The 20,956-nt window shown below is 41.6% G+C and overlaps 1 protein-coding gene across 2 annotated transcripts in view; it reads left to right on the top strand.

The window, feature by feature from the left end:
- AGBL4 (AGBL carboxypeptidase 4) overlaps nucleotides 1-20,956 on the top strand; it is a 1,100,555-nt gene that overhangs the window by 610,436 nt on the left and 469,163 nt on the right. For both annotated transcript variants that reach the window (XM_033114112.1, XM_033114111.1), the window contains exon 5: nucleotides 15,592-15,808. In XM_033114112.1, the coding sequence (XP_032970003.1) occupies nucleotides 15,592-15,808 (217 nt within the window). The remainder of the gene's footprint in view (nucleotides 1-15,591; nucleotides 15,809-20,956) is intronic.

Raw genomic sequence — 20,956 nt, 5'->3', positions numbered from 1 at the left:
CTTTCAATGAACCATCCCATCTCCCCAACTGCACTCTTGTTCCTCATTCAACCCAAGAAGCAGTTGAATGTCTGAACTACCCCTACATCCAGGAAAAATAGGCAACTGCTTACATAGTATAATTTGAGGCTATCATATGATCAGAAAGATTTTTCTTATTTGGCCTTTGGTTAACTCTTTAAAGATATATTATAAAACTAATACCATTATAATGAAATTCTTAGACGCATAACATAGGACTTTGGAATCCTAGAGTGTTGATTCTGTAGAGACCCTTTGAGGGTCAGTTAGTTTAATCTAGTTTTGTTTTGTTTTTAATCTTCTTGGTTTTTTAGCTGAAGAAACTGCTTTTCAAAGAGATAAATGAGTTGGCAAAGACCATACAGTGTAACTCAAAATTTGTCAGCATTATTGTTTAACAACATAATCCTAATTATCTAGGAGGTAAGTATGGCTTCTGTTAGATTTGTTTTCTTTGTCTCCAGTTAAATTGGTTATGTATAAGTATATAAGTTACTAAGAAATCTATTCTCTTTAACTTAGGCAAAAGGGAATGTGTTTGAAGGATACTGGGGACTTACCGAGTCAGTGGGAGATGGAGAGAGACCTGGAGCAAAGAGCCTTGGCATCAGGGAGGGGAAACCATAAAAATGGCCATTGAGTGGAACAGTCTGGTCAGGACATGAAGGAACACCAGTCAGTCTTTACTTTCTCTCTATTCAAGATATAGATTCCATGGAGGTCTTATCTGGTTAGCCCAGACAGGTGAATGTGCTTCGGCATGGGACAGCCAGGCCTTTCCTTGTGACACCAGTAAACTCTACCCAATGCGGAAGGAATCATTTACGTACAGAAAATAGTTTGCTCTTAGTAAGAGGCAATAGATCCCAAGCAGCCACAATTCACTAATGCACACTACGACTAGAATCCTTCATTCAAATAAAGTGAAGTGGACAATACGAATAGCTCCCAATTATAGAGCACCGGAGCTTTACCTGTATTTTCTTATTAGATCCTTGGAACAAATCTGCAAGAAAAATAATATCGTTTCCATTTTTAAAAATCGGAAAATTGAAGGTAAAAGAGGATAAGGGAATTGCCTGGCAAAATCTGGATCCCAAACCAGATCTGTTTGCCTCTAAAATCTGCATCCTCCCTAGTGCTCCAAGCCTTCGTGTACGTCAAGGAGCTCATGCAATTCCTGGCACCCAGTAGGCGCTCTGTCCTGGAGGAGCAGGGCAGCCTGGAAGCATTACTGGTACCCGCTCTGCCCTCTGCCTGGAGCACTCTCCCCCCGAAATACACTGGGTTCACTCCTTCACTGCATATAGATGTTCCCTCCTCGGAAGGGCCTTCATGACAACACTGTATGACAAACTTATCAGGCACACCCCTTTACTTTCTGTTCCCTTATGTTGTCTTTTTTCTCTTCATAGCATTTATCATTGCCTGACATATATATGGATTTGTCTATTTGTTCTTTCCCATTAACACAGGAACTTTGTTGTATCCAATTTATCCTCAGCATCGAGAACCATACTTGATAAATAATTGTTTGATGAATGAACAAAACAGATGTAATTGGAAGAGCAGTTCTCAGCTCTCTCTAACCTCCAGTGTGGCTTTGGCTCAGTCGTTACGTCCCTTGGCTGCACTTATAATATGGAAAGGCTGAACTAGATCAAGCCCATATGAAGGCAGCTCCCCTTTGCTGTGTTTCTTGCCATCTGAATTCTGTTGATCTGTTTGGTTGATGCATACTGTGCTTCTCTGCTAGCTGTCTTTTGAAGAAAGCACTTTTGAAAAAACTAAAAAGTGTTTGAAAGACGCTGAACTAGATGATCCTTGAAGTCCTATCTCTCTATAAAAGTGTATAGTGGTGACAGTTTAAAGAATTTATACCTCCCAGATAGATTACAAAGAAAATCTTTCAAAGATTTTCTTACTGGAAGAAAATAAAAAGTTTCTCACCTCCTATACTCCTGGTTCCCAAATTGCAGAAAATTGGTGGAAGGCATGCAAAGTTCATTTACTCTTTTCAATTACCAACAGCTCTTTATTGAGTTCACTTTATTATTTTAATTAACATAATAGCCCTGAAAAGTGGGAGGTTGTGAATACATGAATTCAGAGTTTCTAAGATTAGTAAGTCCACTGAAGTATGAAAGCTTTCACGTAATTTTTTAACTGTGAAGATCAGTGGTGTAGAAAGGAATCTGTGCCATTCGTGCCACCACGGGCAGATGACGGGTACTGAGAAATTGACTTGACACCATCTTTCCTGTCATGAAGACCAAAATGTCAGAGCTGACCCTTGTGAATCAGCATTTCAACCAGTTGCTTCGTGAGGCAATACCCTCGCGGAGCTTAGCCTGTGCCCCCTTAGGAGCCAGCGGCTTTTGAGTACAGGGATCACTTGAGAGTGTACGTAAATCTCTTAGTGGCTTTTCAGTTCTTTTAGGGGCAGTCTTTACTCCATAATATGGCTTACAAGACACGGTATGAACTGGCCCCTACCTTCTTCCTTTTTGACCTCATCTTTTTCTACCCCCTGACTTATTTACTCTCTCATTCACTTATTCATTCATTCATTCATTCATTCATTCAATAAAAGTTGTTTATTTAGTGATTAGGTGTTGATTTAGCGATTACTCTATACCAGACTTGGGCTAGCCACTAGGGCTTTCTAATGTGCAAAGAGAGACATGGCCTCACTCTGATGGAAAGAAAAGACGTGCTAGTAAGCTATAATGAGGTATAATGCACGTTATCATAAGGTAGTACAGGGATCACAGAGGGGAGGAAGGGAGAAAAACTTGGGTAGGAGGAAGAAGGATTTCCCAGAGGAAGTGAGACCAAAGACAAGTAACTGTGACATAGCTGGCTAGACGGAGTAGGCGCTCCTGAGGTTTGACAAGTCAGCTCACCCACAGTAGTCCAGTCATGCAGGTAGGGGGTAAGGAGCACTGGTACAAAGATGGAGTTCCTCCCAATCCCCGGTTTTTTTTCTCAGAATCATGACTACGTCCTGACCTGGCGCGGCCTCCTATCCAGGATGGTGCAGCTTCGCTTTACCTTTACCTCTAACTCCTGTGTCAGTTTTCATTCCCAACCTCCCCCTTCTTCTGACTGGATAACCAGATACTAGTTGCTGAATTTATCCCACTGGGGTCTTGCCGCTCTCATGCTACCACAGTAATTCTTCTGGCACCGTTAGGGAAGACTGCCCTTCTTTGTGTCAGACCTTCCCAGGGCTGTGCCATGTCTCAGTCTTGGTTTTGCAGCCATGCTTTGCCTGCCCAGCTCTAGTACCTCACAGCCTGCCTCTCCTTTGCATCCACAGGTCATCAAGTCATTCCCACTTCCTAGGTGAGCAATGGCCTGGCCTTGCGTCCTCATCCACATCCTAGAGAATATCTCCTCCAGGTCCCCTCCCATTCTACTCCCCCTGTGTTTATGCCAGCCTTTTATTCCCGGGAGGGTAGATCTTACTTTTGATTCCCTTTACCGTAGCAGGAAAGGACAACTTCCACGTGACCGCGCTTGGAACCTGGAATGTGCAGTGTCTGTTGAGTTATCGCGCTTTCCTCCTTACTCATTCTGATCGCACTGGCCTCCACTCCACACATTCTGCCCTGGGAAGCTGCAAGTTACTTGCTACCCATGCCCTCTGCCCCCTTCATTCTTCTCCTCAGCTCTCTGCTTCTTCAGCTGCTGACTCAGTCGTGGCTCCCACATCACTGTCTTCCAGCCCCTATCCTTCTGAGCTTAGAAACCTAGTTTTTGGAGCAGATCATTTTTCACTTTGCTTTTTGGCTAAGCTCCCTGGATCTGGCAACCTGGAATTTAGGACGTTTCCCGACTTCCTTGGACTCCAGGCCACTTGAATCTACTCTCATGATCTATTCCTCAGTCTTTTTATTTCACTTAGTGAACAGGTACTTCCTGTGCTAGGATTTGGTGGTGATGGTGGCAAGGGTGGGGATGAGGTGATAAACCAGTCATGCTCCAGATGGCCTGTTTCCTATATGCAGGTATTTTTATCCTCTGCTAAGTGCCCTCCCCCGACTCCCACTTTTGGTCGTACCTAACCTGGAGTACTCCACTTAGTGAGTCAGGGGGACAGTCTGTAACCACTGGATAGGAGGCCATTGTGATAAGCAGTCCCCTTCTTAGTGCACCAGGCCAAGGCAAGCTCTACTTTTAAAGTGTGGAAGGTCCCGCAGTGGCTCCTCATGTGGTAAGTCTGAGTGACAATGGCTCTTTTAGATTAAAAACTCTGATCTGGTGGTGGAAGAAGCAGGAGGAATCTGGAAACAAACCAAGGTCCTACATTATGTGGGAAAGGAGAGCAGAAGAAGCCTTTGTATGGATGATTAATGCCTTTTTCTTTCCTCTGAGAGAAACACTGTGTGACTCTCCTACAAAATCTATCTCATGGAGCAGTTTAGAAACCCCTCCACCACCACGCCCACCCCTGCTCCAGCTCCGCTGGGACTCCACGAGCCACCCGTGGCTTTAGAACTCCTTGTCCCAAGCAGGCCACTGACCATCAGCCTTCTTACCCCTCTCTCATTGTCTCCTCTCCCATATGTATTTACTCCCTTCATGTCACAAGCATCTACTACGAGTCTACCATGTGTCAGATACTGTGTCAGATGCTAGGTTTTTGACTAGTGAACCAAAAGTAGATGTTATCCTTACCCACACAAAAATTACAAACTAGTTACAAATGTAAACTATAAGTAAAGAAGCACAAATATGTATGTAATTGTAAATGAGGTAGTTCTTTGAGGGAAAGGAGCTAGCTGCTTTGAGGGAGACTAATAAGAAAGATAAAATTTGAGCTAAAACAAAAATGAAAGGTAGAAGCTAGGGAAAGGAGAGAGTTAGTGTGGAGAACAGAATGAATAGAAGGAAAAGTATTCAAAGGTCCTGAAATAAACCGAATTTGGTTCATCTGATGAAGTAAAAAAGTCATGTCAATGAGTTTGGATTTCATGCCAGCGTAATTGGAGATTGTGGAAGAGTTTTAAGTCAGGAAGAGACATGATCCAGTTAAACGTTGCAAAGGCTATGTGGAGAAGGGATTGAAGAGGGGTAGAGTGAGAAAAAAGGAAGCTGAGCAGGGTAGGGGACTTTTTCAGCAAGCTAGCAAAAATACGGAAATACAGACAAGTAGACAGATTGGAAATAGCTTTTGAAGATAGAATTTAAAGACCTTAATGAGATAGGGGATGTAAAAATTTCAGTAAATGATATCAGGCCAAAAAAATAACACTAATTGACTTTTCTCTTACTTTCACATCTCATATCCAATCCATCAGCAAATCCTAGTCTTTACCTTCAAAATTCACAACTTCTTATCACCTCCACAGCTACTGCCATAACCTAACCCATCATTATTTCTTGCCAGGACCACTGAAAGAGCTACCCAAGTGGTCTCCTTGCTTTTTCTCTCCTCCTCACCACCACAGACTGCTTCTCTACTCAGGAACTCCTTTTAAAATATAAATCAAATCATTTTATTATTCTCAGTATCTCTACCCTACAGTAGCTTCTCACACAAAACTCTTGCCAAAGCCTGCATGGCCCTATAATCTGGTCTACTCTCTCCCTTTCTAATTCTTGTTCTCGGGTCACCACCTCGCTCCTGTTCAATCACACTGGACTTCCTAGTGTTCCTAGAGACACACGGAGCTGACGCCTGCCCTCGGGCCCTCGAGCTTGCTATTCCCGCTGAACCACTCTTTTCTCAGATATATATATATACTGTTTCCTCACGTCATTGGGTTTCCCCTCTCCATTACCTTCTGTCCCCTCACCTTGCTGTATTTGTATTCATTACACTCATCATTACCTTATACTACATTATATGTCGATTTATTTGTTTATCTCTCTTTCTCACTAGAAGTCTATTTCCATGAAAGTAAAGTATGGAATTGCTTTTTTTCTTTTCTTTTCTTTTTTTTTTTTTAACTTCTGCTTCCCCAATATCTAGAAGAATGTCAACATGGGAAAATGTCAGGCAATATTCATTGAATGAAAATTTGTTCTGAAAATAAAATTAATATACATCGAAGTACATTTAAGCAAAAATTTTGAAAAACATATTTATTTTCTTAAAACCAATGCAGTTATTTTTGGCATACTTTCACATGCTTCAATCAATTTCTTAGCTACATATATATCTAATAGGTCATTAGTATTTTTGTGAAGAATTTTTTTTCTAATATGGTTTTATTATTTGTAGTTTTTGATGACATTGCCCTCAGTCTTCAGAATTGTATTTTATAGTAATCAGTTTGAAATTGTTGACACATTCAACTGATTCTTCACTGTAGATCATAATATTCTTCAATAAAAGACATTATCTTTATAGGTACTGAGGTACCTAGTCAATTTAGAGTAAATTCTCCTAAATACAGGACATTCTCAGTTACAGCTTCTTTAGTATTGAAATATATAAGCATTTTAGTCCAAATGTTTTTATAGTTACTACCTTGTTTACTTCCTTCAGAAAAATTTTCTTGGATATGTTTTTTTAAATATAAAACTTCTGTCTGATAAGTTACTTCTTGATTCTTTTAAATTTTCATCAAATACAGATGCTGTAAAATTGTAGGCCTTTTAAATTTTATTCTACTCTGATACAGTATATAAACATCCAATTAAAAATAGGAGCTTCATAAAATTCTCCTGCTAAACTGAGGTATCCCAAAGTATAATGATTGAACTTCAAAATTAAATTTTGCACTCCAATTGTGCTTTCATCATTTAATTTGTGCAATTCTTCCCTTGCTTTTGTAGAGATAAATGTCATGTCTTCTTGTTTGCAAGCTTTGTTTTCAATAATTGCAATTTGATACAAGCGTTAAAAGCTGAAATACTTTGGTGCTTCATTTGTTGAATATTTGATTAAAGATTTCCAATTGACTTTGAACAAAATGAAACCAAAATTTTGTTCTCATTTAGTGGTCTCATTAACAAAATTTAGGGATCTCATTAACAACAACAAAAATAACAAAATCAACGTTGATTAGCCAAGCAGCTTATCAAAGGCTCAAAATCTGTAAATCCCCTTGAGGGCAGATAGTAAAGAAAATAAACATGATCTGCCTTCCTGAAACTTAAAAAAAAATTTGTTTTGCGTGTAGTTTAGTGTTAGCTTCTAAAAAAATTCTGTAGTTCTCTTACTTCGTGTAAATTCTGAGAACTATGGTTCCTGTTTTGAAGGTTGAAAGTAAAATCTTGTTTGGACGCAATTATATTTATATGGACACTTCAAACCAATTTAAAATAAATTTCTACTCCATAAGTTTGTTAATTTAACAAGTATATTGCTTTTACCATAATTTGTATTTGTTATCGTAACAAAAAATAAGCAATGCTAACACTAATATTAAGCTTTGTTTCTTCATTGCACTAGCAGTATTATTACCACTAAGGCAGTATTTTACCTCAATAGAATGATTTTCCAAAAGCTTGACTATGAGTTCATGAATTGGGTGAAAATAATTGAATTACATTGGAATTAAATTATTTTCTATTTGAAACATCTGATGACACTGATATAAAACTGCTGATTTTAGTTCTGCTAATAGAAAAAGGACATTAACAGTTACCATTTTATATACAAGAAAACTTGGAATTAAAAAATGATTGAAATGATTTTAGAAGAGCAGTCATGTACTCTAAATAACAAGTGATACTACACATCACTCTGAAATGTGGCCTTTCATTTAGAAGATGTGGCTGTTCTAAACTAATTTCAATCATTTTTCTTCTATGCTTCTGCTTTTGCATGTATAAATTGTAGCCTTTGGGCATAAGTTTTCTTAAAATAACTGTTAAATCAAGTAGATGCTGATGTTTACTTAGCAGATTTATGTCTTGTTTTTATGTGGTTGTGGTATCAGTACGTTCCCTTCAGTAGATCATAAATACTGACAAACATTTTATACAAGTTACATGTTCACCACTGAATTTCCTGAGAAATAGAAAGTTAGTACTTAACTTTTTTTAAAAAAATGCACTTTGTATTTGAGCTCATTGCTGGTGAAAGGGTTTATTGCTCATTTTTTATAAAGTGTAACCAAAAAATAAAACCAATAATTTTAGATTTACACTATATGATAAATATGCCAAAAGCAATCAGACTCTTCTCTCTAAGTAGGACTGCTCGATTTCTATTTCCCAAACATATATCACATTCACCTAAACTATAATTTTCCACATTTCCTATTGATTGCACCAGCGAGTGACCTGGAGGCTCCATGTATCTGGCGGTAGCTGCGTGGGCTCCTGTTGGTTGGTTGGGACCCCAAGCTGCCAGCAGGGTCAGCACCTTTGAATACCTCTCCCACCACGATGTGGGACCTAAAGGGGTGAACTGCCTTTCTGTATGTGGATGGACACACTTAGTTTTATCAGAGAGCACACACCCTTGAAAAGGACCAATTAGTTATATTGGGTCCGGGGATGGCCAGGAAGAGAAAACACGGTATCACTGGTTTTCTTTCATGACTGTATGTTTAAATGGATCCCTCGTCACGTTTTTCCTTTCTCCCCTACCCTACCTGCTCTGCCCAGCTGATATCCTAAGTACACTAAGTGTAAACTTGGAATCCGTTGTTCTGAACCAAGAGACAGTGTGATGCCACCTGTCCATTGTAGAAACCGTGGAGAAAATCACAGTTACCATTACTGCGCACTTACTCCTCTCTCTAATCTTCAAAAACAGATCTATGAGCTAGATACTATTTTCATTTTACAGATGTGGAAACCCAGACCCAAGGCTATATGACTGATAAGTCATGGAAGTAGACTAGAGCCACGCCCATATCCTTTCTGCTGCACAATGACTCCATTTCCAAAAGGCGTCTAGAGCTGGGATTGAATACAGATCTGTCTATTCATTCAAAACCTAGCTCCGCCTGACTTACTTATTCATTCAAAATATTTGCAGTGTCTTCTGTCCACTCAGCTCTATGCAAGGGGACTACAAGGAGATGCCAGTGTAGTGACGTCACAGCTGGAACCCTTATTATTTTTTCACCCATGATATAGCAACAAAGTAACCTAGACACAAAACTTCAGTGCAAACCTGACATTGCAGCTATAGCCTGCCACCCCACCCAAAGCACCAGCATTCTGATATTGCCTCAGACACCGCCCTATATCCCAGCAAATAATAGTTTTGAAAACACAGTCCTTTACACCTAAGAGTCACGACCACCCTAAGAGGGACACATTTTAGTAACCACATTTTACATGGAGGCACCAAAAGGGAGAGTCCTGCCCAAGGACTACAGCTTGAACTAGAACCTAACACCTAGTTCCTTGTCCAGTATTTTCTTCTTGCTGCCTCTCAGGAATCTGGATTTGTGAAGACAGTGTGTGCCGTAGAGTCTCCCCTTGCACGAGGAGCCTGTCCCTGGAGTATCTGGCTGCATTAGCATTCTACCGGCAGCCACACGTAGGTAGGAATTTTGTTGCTGTTCATGACCAGGGGGAATAATCAGTCTCAGCTATTCCCCGGCTCTAAACCAGCCAAAGTAATTGGGTTTAATTTTAATTTTTTTAATGGCTTGAAATTAATAGAAGCAGCTGCCACCACAGTGTGTGGGTGTCCGTCTCCAGAAGGCAGAGACCAAGGCAAAAAAAAAAATCTTACACATAAAATAAACTCTGAAAAATAAACAATAGAGTGTGTAGGACAAAAAGGTTAATTCAGAAATCAAGCAGTGTCTTTTTGTTATCAAAAACTTCCTGGCGCTCTGTGGCAGTGTCTCTGTCCTCCCACTGCTGGTGCCCGTCCGCCCCCGAGAAGATGGTAGTCTGACCAGACACGGGTGTAAAAATGTGTTGCCTGTATCTGAGCGCTCCCTCACTCTCTTGTTCTCCCCCTCCCTGTGACTCACCAAGAGATTAGCTGTGACAACGTGAGGAGAAAGATAAGAATAGAGATGCTGCTGACAGGAGCACTCGTATAATTATTTGGGGGAAGATAGGATTGCAATCAGAAGCAGATCCTGTTTGCCTAGGAGGCTGGATTTATAATGTGGGCATCCATGCCAGGCCTCTGGCTGTGCTAAATGCCAGAGAAGAAACGGAGGGGGCCAACTGGCTCAAACCAGCTGATGGCCTGGCTTGTCCCGGTCACATGTAAACTGGAGGCCACGTGTTGGCATGGACGACAAACCAGAGATCCAGCTGCCCTCACCAAGGGAAAAGGGATGAACTCTTACCTCAAATATGCCTGGGGAACTGGGTGCCAGGTTCCTTCCTGCCCCTGGGTAGATGAAGTAGGGGAACCAAGAGACTGTTTCTGCGGTTGCAATTGTTGGATGCATTGCAGATAGCATAGCCTTGGTGTGGTGGGAAGCATGTGTGTGTATCACTCAGACAGCAGTTCACATCAAACAAGCATGGTATTGGCATACGGGAGGTGCTTAGCATATGTCACTCCCTGTGGGGGTATCTGAGTGACTTTGTTTTGCATACCTCTTTTAGGACTAACAACCAAAAAAGATTGATTCTTTGTTGTTTCTCTTTCTGCTAATTTGAAGAAAAAAAGTGTGACTACTGTCAAAGAAGACCCTGGGGTTGGAAATCATCTATCCATATCCATATTTTCTGCTAGATTGGAGAGGAAATGAGAACCCCTGTCTCTCAGGGCTCCTGAGGAGGGCTAGGAAATGGTGTTGTTTTAGAGAGCCCCGTGTGCTTCATTGGATCCTGGGCTCCTTTTCCTCTGTGCTCAGGTAACCTCCAAAGCGATGCATTGGGAATTTGACTGAAATTCTGGAGAGAAGGCAGAGAGTATGGTAAATGGAAAGGAATCGTTCATTCATGGAGTCATAAATTCACTCACTCATTCATGCAACAATCATGCTTTGAGCTCCTTTTCAGCGCCAAGCACTGTATTAAGTGCTATTGATTTTGAGATGAGTCAGAAACACAGCCGTGTCTGCAATTAGTATTTAGAGCAATTAGTTCATCCTGGACTTGCTGACAAAGACCTCACAGAGGAAGTGTCATATGAGCTTGGCCGCACTTCTCTACATAGGGGCTCACTATGTAGAGAAGTATAGGAAAAGCAATTAAAGACAGACAGAACAACATTTAAAGAGGCATGGAGGTTTCTGAGAACATAATGTATTCAGGGCGTGACTTATAGCTTCACATGGAGAGAGCACAATACACACATATTGGTGTGGCTGAAATGATTTACTCTAATTTGTTCATCTCTTAAAGTTTACAGAGAACTATATTAATGTAACCAATCCATAAGCATTTTTGAGCACTTCCTCCATGCAAGTCTCTGTATAGATCCTGCAGAAGCAAAGATGAACAATAGATGGTCCCTGCCCACAAGAAGAGCTCAATCTAATGATGGAGAAAGGCCTGTAGACGTGAAAGGCCAAATGGACGTGAGGAAGTAGAGGCTGTGGTAGAAAGGTGTGTACAGCACGACAGTGAGTGTTAAGTAAGCATGTGTGCGCACACTCCCTCACCAGCATGTGTACACACGCCGAGATCTGAGTCGTGGGCTCCCTCTCACATCTGGATGTCCTCTTCAGTTACGGGGAGGGGGGCGGCGGCGGCGCGTAGGATGATGGCTTGTTTCAAGAGGTGGATCAGCCTTTAGTCTCTGAGTCCTGAGAGGATATGGGTCTTGGAATCCTCCTGCATCTCTGCCTGGATCAGTTGTTAGACTCTTTTCTTTCTGGAGTCTCCTGGGGAGCATTGCGAGTCAAACTGAAATGTAAGGAAAGGGAGTTGAAGGGTTGTTAGGGAGAGTACTGATGAGAGTACTGTGAGATCAAATTTTTCTGGAAGCAGAAGGGAAGGCTCTCTGAGCTGGGTGGCAAGGGGAGAAAGTCAGGTGGCAAGATACCAGCTACCAGAGTGACTAGGGCACAGACTTTGGAGTCCCACCAGCTGCATCTAATACAGGATCTGCTGCTTACTACCCTTGCAAGCTCAAGGAATTCTTTTTCCTGTCTGAGCTTCAGGTTTCTCATCTGTGTAAAGGGGATGTTAATAGCCCCAGCTCATAGGGTGATTGTGATGATGAAATGATAATGCATAGAAAACACTTAACACCATGCCTGAGACATAGTGAAAGCATAATAAACAAAATAATAGAAAAAGCAGAAGTGCATTCCAAATGACAGACACGTTTCTCCCACATACTCCCCGCCCTCTTTGCCTTTATTCTTTGCATCACTTGATAGTCCTCATGAATGTGTCCTGCTGAGCCCTTCTCAGATAGGTTTTGTGTTTGTATCCTCAGCAGAGTCTGGAACAGCTAAGCCCTGAGCATCATCACAGCTCCCTTGAACGATTCCCCCAGGGTCCATTACCTTCACTCTGTCTGCAAATCAGGTTAGGCAACCGACCCACTCAGGAGAGGAGCTGGGAGAGCTGCAGGCCTTAGATGAATTTTCCTGATAGCACGTAATCAAATTTGGTGCAGACGGCAGGCTCTAAGAGTCAAGTCGCTAAACTTGGCTAGAATAGGAGAAAGCAGGGGTGATTGAATTTAAAGCATGGGCCCTGATCGGATGTACGAGTAAATGAAGAGATGAAAACATCGGAATCATAACGTGAGGGGGCTAGGACTGTAGGATTCCCTGGCGTGTGAAGACGGCTCACTTTTTGCTCTAGGAGATTCAGACTCACGCCTCTGAGTTGGGGCCTGAAGCGATTAGCACAGACCTTGGCATTCTCCCTGAATACACATCTGGAACCCCGAGACTAGCTTATTTTACCAGCCTCACACTCCTACGTGTTTAATCACATCACAAATGTAGACCATCGTCTGTTCTCTCTATACCCTCTTCCCTGCATTGGTCTGTTCTCTCTCTACTCTCAGTTCTGCACTGCTTCGTTCTCTATCCAATACTTTCCACTTTCCACTTCTCCCTTTGAAACTCAGCTCTGTGGTTAATAATCTCACCTGGACCTTCGGTCTTTTAGTCTTGCTTCCTTTACCTCTTATTTTAACCAAACTCTGCTTGGTACATGATACTTAACACATATCTGTTGAATAATACAGTGAACTAAGGCCTATCTCGGAGACCATTACTTCCTTCATCGCCCTCTCAGGACTGCTTGTTCTCCAACACTCCTTATATGGAAGGATCAGGAAGGGACAACTTTCCTCTTCATGCCCTGTACCCCTTCCAGGCCATTATTTCTCTGTCATCACTGGTATCTCCAAAATTTCAATATAGAAAGGTTTAAGGTAGCAATCTGATTAGAAAGGAGGAGCTCCCAGAGGATTTGTCTTAAAGCTCTATTTGCTTTACAAGAAACCTGTTGTTACTTGGATGCTTCTTCCTGGCTTTGTGAGTAGGAAACAAATGGACTCTATTGGTGGACCTCGGTACACCCCTAGACAGCCTTAGGTACCACCACTGACCTTAATGTGAAAAGCCCTGCTCCTCTGTTGCGTATGCCGTTCTCTCTACATCGTGTCCTCCTTGGCACTGGCTCCATGGCCCGTCACGTCAGCCACTTTTGTCTAATAGTCAAATCTATCTTGTTTCTACTACGCTGACCACTCTCATCTGTCCCTTTGACTGGGACGATCTTGGTACTTTACTTCTTTCACTCACTTGAAAGGTACCCTGTGACCTCAGGATGATGGTTAAATTTCCTAACTTGGTTTATTTAGTCCCTTTCTAATCTGGCTTCTGCCTTTCTCTTCAGACACACTTCTCACGATCTCCCTTTTGCTCTTTGTGCTTTTGCCATGATGAATTCCTTGTCGTTGCAACGTATCACTTGTCCCGTCTTACCTCCTGGACTTTGACATGCTCATATCTGGAATTCCAGGAACCCATCATTTATCAAGAGGGACCATGGAGGAGTGTTACAGAAGCAGGTTTGAATGCCAGCCCTGTCATTTACTCTCTTGAGGTCATAAGTAAGCTCTTTCACTTTTATGAACCTCCATAACCACGTCCGCAAAGTGGAATAACAATAGCCACCTTGACAGAATACCTATGAGAATTAACTCAGGTACTGAAGAAGCTCCAGAAACAGCTCATACTAGGCATGCCCTGTCCGTTCCTTCCTCTCTCTTTTCCTTCATTCCTCCCTCAGTCCTTCCTTTACTTTTTTTCTTCTTTCCTTTTGTCTTCTTACTGAACGTTTGGGTGGGACTCCTACCATGCAGGGCTTCAGGCAAGCGTTAGCAGCCACTCGACGTTCAGCCTCAGTGTGTGTCACCTCTGCTGTTCACAGGAAGCCCACAGCCTCGCCTCCCACCCTGGCTACGTAGGTGCCTCAGAAAGACACCAAGGTGGAAACAAGATTCTACAATAAACTGAGGGCCGGTGACAACGCTCTCGGAGCTCTCAACAGCTCTTTCCGTGTTGCCCCGCCTGGGGCCAGCACCACCCTTGTTTTTCTCTCCCTCGTCTCTCATCCCCTCCTCCTCACACTTTCTTCCATATGCTCCTGTGCCCCTCAGCTTGTCAGTTGAATGCCAAGCCATTACAGGTGAACCTTACAGCCTCTACCCACTGTGCCAAAGCCCCCAGAAACATATTTCCCCTTAAGGAGCCTCCAGACTGATTCTAATGGATAAGACTTAGGAAGCAGTCAATACGAAAGCGATAGTTTTACAAAATGTGGGAGCTGAACTGGCCTGGACTGGTGAATGGATGATCGTGGAAAAGGTACAGTTTGAAATGGGGTTTGAAGAAACAGAAATGAGAGGCCTCCTCGGGGACTGTGAACAGTCTGGATGTCACACAGCGTGGCAGCGTGCCGTGAGCCCGTGAAGTGGTAAATGCAAAGAAGTTATAGGGGTTCTGACTGGCACATTTTGCCCTTTCTCACGTTTGCGGTTTAGTGTTCCTTATTCGAGAATGAGCATGATGGCTCAGCGAAACTGCCTGCATGGCGTATTGTACAGCAGTTATTTCCCAAAGTGCTTCTGTGAAACATTAGTCTCATGAAATGTGCTGTAGGAAAACAGTCGTGAGAGTCTAAAGAAATTTGGGTATTCTTTCTTCCCTTGAATATTAACAATGTACATTAGTTTATCTTAAAAGGTCTGAATTAGTCTTATAACACAAAAACCTGACATCTCTGGGAAAAGTAGGCCTCCCCTACTTGTGTGACTGTACCTTCATACTCTTTATTTCCCCTCAAGGCATGTTTAGAGTCTGTAACTATAATGTGTATTTATTTTTAATATTTCATTGACTGCTTCCCCACTACAAATATACTCCGTGAGGATAAACTCCTTGCCTATCTTATTTACCATTATACATCAAGAATCTATCACGATGCCTGGGCATATAATAGGTGCTCAGAATAAGAATAAACAGTGAGTAAAACTTATTCATCTTTGTTTAATGTCCATTGTCCAAATAGTTGATAAAGGGTAGGGCTGGAATTTGAACAGAGTGCCGCCAGGTTCCAGGCTCTTTTTGACCATAGATGGTACGTGGTGTTGTCTGCGGCCACACCATCGAGGGTGCTCAATGTTACCATTTTTCTCTTGGGCATTTATTATCTTTTGAAGACTGAATGATGTGCCCGAATGTCTTTGTTTGTGTCTTCCAGGCAAAGGCTGCCGCCTAAAAATGTTTACTACTACCGCTGCCCAGACCATAAGAAGAATTACGTGATGTCCTTTGCATTTTGTTTTGACAAAGAGGAAGATACTTACCAGTTTGCTTACTGCTACCCGTATACGTACACTCGCTTTCAGCACTACCTTGACAACCTGCAAAAGAGAAACATGGATTATTTCTTTCGGGAGCAGCTGGGTCTGAGCGTGGTAAGTCCCATTCAGAAACAGTTACCCTTGGGGGAGGAGCCTAGCAATAGGTTTTTATAGAATGCAAATAATGGATATTGGTGCTTTGTAGCCTATATGCTTTGGAACTTTTAAAGCTTATTGTTTTTATCGTATAATTCTTTGCTGTGGTGGCCACCAGGAAGTCACAGAATAAGATATAAGGCAGATGATTGTCCTTCTGAATGAAGTGGATCTAGCTATGTACTCTTTCTCCGTGAAAATAAGACCTAGCCAGACAATCAGCTCTAATGCATCTTTTGGAGCAAAAATTAATATAAGACCCGGTATTATATTATATTATATTATATTATATTATATTATATTATATTACATTACATTAGACTCGGTCTTATGGTAAAATAAGACCGGGTCTAATATAATATAAGACTGGGTCTTATATTAATTTTTGCTCCAAATGACGCATTAGAGCTGATTGTCCGGCTAGGTCTTATTTTCGGGGAAACACGGTTAACAAAATACAAAAGGTCCGCTAATTCTCAAAAACTCAGAGAGAAAAGAAGTCTTCTACTGGGTGTCACAAAAGGCACGAAAGCATTTTATGAGTGGGAGCCTCTGAGACGAAGAATACCTTGGTATTTTAGTGAATTCCACTCACCTGCAGTGCAGGTTAGCAAGTGGAGTGCAGTTTGGATGTGCTGTCCACATGTGCTCTGTCTCTGTCATCCCTCAGTTCCCAACCCTTTTTTCTTCCCTAAATTTAATTCTCTGGGTCTGGAGATTTCAGTCGTACGGTCTTTATTAGTTTTCTACTGCTGACATAACAAATTGCTACAGACTTGGTGGCTTAAAACAATACAAATTTGTTATCTCACAGTTCAGGAGAAGTCCGAAATTGGTCTCACTGGCCCACAATCAAGATACCAGCCAGGATGCATTCCTCCTGCAGGCTCTCGGAGAGAATTCATTTCTCTGCCTTGTCTAGCTTCTGGAGGCTGCTTGCATTCCTTGGTTTGTGGTTCCCTTTCATCTCCAAAGTTAGCAATGGCTGGTTGAGTCTTTCTCATGCTGCATCAGTCTGGCACTGAATCTCTTGCCTCCCTCTATCACTCATAAGCACCCTTGTGATTATGTTGGGCTCACCCAGATAACCTCCATCTCAAGATCTTTAACTCAGTCGTTGCTATAAAGTCCCTTTTGTCATGTAAGGTAACATAATCACAAGTTCTAGGGATCAGGACTTAAACATTTTTCTGGTGGGGCGCGGGGCGCGGTGGTCTGCCTACTACACTTTCCTCTTTCCCCCACCCCGCTCCCCTCAGAATTTGAAATTGTTCTTCCCATTGGATGCATAGGTTTTGTTCTCTCTGGTCAGTAATACTTCAATTGTCAGCAAAGAATAAGCAAGTGATAATTTGGTTTTATGTTTCACTCTTCAAGAACTGTGGATTGTGCCTCTAAAATAGGCATTTTGAGCACTTTAAAGATCCAAAGTGAAGATACTGGTGGAATTGGCAGAAAATGCTATTAGGTTGGTGTAAAAGTAATTATGGTTTAAAAGGTTAAAAATAATTGCAAAAACTACAATTACTTTTGCACCAACCTAATATATTTGAGGTTCTGATTCGTGTTGGTGAAAAAATGGACTATGCCTAGTGACTGTGGGTTCCACTTAGAAATGATTCCCACTTGTAAATAAAAGTTTTTAAGACTAGACTGGTTAAAAGACATAGAGTCTGATCCAGGATGCCCCAAAAAAGAGAAATAAAGAGGGTTTATGTATGGCTCAGGTATACGAGACCCCACTCTGGTCTCAACAAGCTATGTTCAGGATGCTATTCTTACAGTCTGAGATTCTCTATGCACCAAGATTTTGCTAAATATCTTCCCTCTATTCTGACTCTCTTCATAATAGTGCTTCTGATGGGTGTCATGTGTATCTGTGCCTACATATTTTGAACTGAAAATTGGGACACATGGTATATCAGTTAGCATGCTAGCAGGGAACAGATGGCAGCCTCACATTAGGCTAATTTGAGGAGGGCTTAATAAATGGGCTATTTACAAGGTGTGGGCAGTATGTAGAGGACCACGGGGTAGACTGCAGTTTCCTGGGGCTAGTAACAGTTCAGAGGGTGTGAAGGGAGAGATGGTTATGAGAACTCCATAGTGGAGAGTCACGTAGTGGGCCACCTTGATTGCCACAGTGACCTTCAGTTGAGGAACAAAGTCAGCCTGAAATGACCCCACAGGGAGGGAGCTGAGAAAAAATAAATGCATAGAGCTCATTCTCTTACTTCCCTCTGATCTCCTGCTAGGGGTCCTTACTGACCAACCCAACTAGAAATCGGGAGCAAGAGAGCCCATTGATGCAACCTATACAGATAAACCTCCCTGAGCAAAGAAAACAGTGGACAAGGTCAGAGAGTGGATGTAGAGAGACAAATAGAATATATTAAGCACAAATGGTCTGATTAACAATATATAACTGGAAACAGTGAGCTTATATGAGATGGGACTGTCAGAGAAATTCTGAGATGAATGTTTGCCAGACATATGAATTGTGATATGAATTAAGAGAGTCTGAAGTTCATTTAATACCTGTGAATTTTAAGTGCAGGATCTGCACATTTCATTCCTATATCCACCCTAACCCCCCTTAGATTTATGCCAGGCAGAATGTAGGTGCACAAGGAATGGCTATTGAGTAAATTATCGAATGAGTGCAACAATGACTTAAGATACATATTTAGAGGCAATGCGAAGAGCTAAGAGCATCAGAAAGCTGATAGGAGGGATAAGATAAGTTAAACTTCCAATAATATTCAAAATACATAGCTAAAATAACGGCAATTTAAACAAGATAGAAGTTTATTTATCTTCCATGTAAAAATCTAAATGTAGGCACTCCAGAGCTAATACTGTGACATGGCTCCTTGAAAGCCTTAGGGAGTCAGGTTCTTTCAGCTTTCTGCTCTGCCGTCTCTGGGGCACGGCCCTCAATCTCATGATTCAGTGTGGAATTCTCCCATCACATCCATGTCCCGGACAGCAGGATGAAGGAAGTAAGGGAGAGAAAGGACAAGCTGTAGCTATGTGACACCTCCACTTTTATGCCATTTAATAAAACTCAGATCCACATGTAACTAAAGGGGGGCTAAGGAACGACGTCTTCATTCTGGGTCACCGTGTTTCCAGCTAAAAGCTGGTGATCCTGTACACGTGGGGGAGAATTGATGCTGAAGGACAGCCTACTGTCTCAGCTACCGAAACCCTAATTCTGCTTCCTGCTCTAATACCAAACTACTACGACCTCGAGTGCTACCTCCCCTATCTGGGGACAAGTTTTTATCTATCAAATGAGAAAGTTGGACTTGAATAAGGGTTTTCAAATTATTTTTTTAAAAGAATTCCTCAGTTAGAAAAAATAATAATAATTTGAGACCCCTGTGCTACTTCAGACCCTGTTCCAAGTCTTGGTGTACTTCCAGAAATGTGTTCTATACCAGAGGAAATAAGACATGTTCAAACAGATATAATATGTGTAAAAGTATATAATTAAGGACCTCATGACTTGTTTAAAGAGTTAATGGTCAATAGTCACAGGGATACAAAGTACAGCATTGGGGAATGTAGTCAATAACATTGTAATATAATGGACAGTGTCAGATGGGTAATAGACTTATTGGGGTGATCACTTTGTGAAGTGTATAAATGTCTAGTCACTATGTTGTTTTGTGCACCTGAAACTAATTGAAAAATAAAATTGAAAGCGAGTTAATGGTCAGACTAAACATCATTAGAGAAATGGGCTTAAAGCTGAGTCTTGAAAGATGGATAGGATTACTGGATACAGGAGGGGAGCTGGTAGCCCAGAGAGCAGGAAACAGCCTGAGTCATTGCATGGTGGTGCTGTTGGTGAGAAGTGTGGTTTGGTTGCTACAGGGAATATTCTTACTGGAAGTAAGGATAGACAGGAGGGTTGGCGCCAAATGCTGTCATATTGAGGAATTATGGCTTTTTCCTTTATTCAGGTTCAACACACACACTAGGTCCGGCACTTTATATATAGGATCTTTCTGATCTCTCACAATAGTTTTATGGAGTAGGCAGGATTATCCCAGTTTGAGAATAAATAATCTCTGGCTAAAAAAATAAGTTACCTGGCTAAAACCACATGGCTAGTTCATGTCAGGGCCAGGATTCAAACCCATGGCTTGTAAAACCATGTCCTGCTGCTTTCTCCATTGGACCTACTGAGACTCACAATAGATATGTGAGAAAAGGAGTACTTTATTCAAAGCAGCATCTCAAGAAAGTAAAGTTAATGGAAGTACAGGTGTACCAGTGCTGGCTAAACTAGATTAGCAAAGCTCTGTGGGTTGGCTCAATCCACAGATACCAGAGACGTAAAGTAAAGGCTTTCTGGCATACTTTTGCAGATAGGACATTTCTTGGTTACCAGGGCGTTTGTTATGGCTTATGTCTGAAGGCACCACTGTAATTAGTTAATCCTTATTCCAATTTGGAGGGAGGATAATAACATGTGGGGAGGCTAAACATGCCAGCATCCCGATCTTAGGGAGAGAGGGGAGTAAGCAAGCCTTTGAATTGCTAGTGCTGGAACTGCTAATCACCATGAGCATGGCTGCTGCTGCTGCTAATTATATGCAAGTGGTGTTTTATGTTCTTACTCACCAGTGGCCCCTTCTAACCGCACCGAACAACACCCCTCTGTATATGCATCAAGGCTACCATCTGACATTTAAGATCAATACGTCTTTTTTCTTCTTGTCGTTTTAGCAACTTCATTGACGTATAATTTACATATGATAAGATTCATCCACTATAAGGTACAATTCTATGAATTTTAGTAAATTTATAGTTTTGCAACTATCACCACAGTCCAGTTAGAGCATTTCCATCATCCCAAAAAGTTACTTTGGTTCTCCCCACTTCCACTCCCTAGACGACTGATCTGCTCTCTGACGCTGTAAATTTGACATTTCTGAGCATTTCATATAGATGGAATTAGGCATATTTTGCAGTTAGCATCTGTCACTTAGCATATTTTTGAGGTTCAACCATTTCATAATATGTATCAGTACTTCACTCATTTTTAGAACTGAATGATATTCTAATTGAAAAGATATACCACATTTCGTTTTT

The sequence above is a fragment of the Rhinolophus ferrumequinum genome, chromosome 9 (genome assembly GCF_004115265.2).
Source record: "Rhinolophus ferrumequinum isolate MPI-CBG mRhiFer1 chromosome 9, mRhiFer1_v1.p, whole genome shotgun sequence".
Classification (NCBI taxonomy): Eukaryota; Metazoa; Chordata; class Mammalia; order Chiroptera; family Rhinolophidae; genus Rhinolophus; species Rhinolophus ferrumequinum.
The sequence above is the reverse complement of the archived record's forward strand: the minus strand, read 5'-3'. Positions and strand labels throughout refer to the sequence as shown.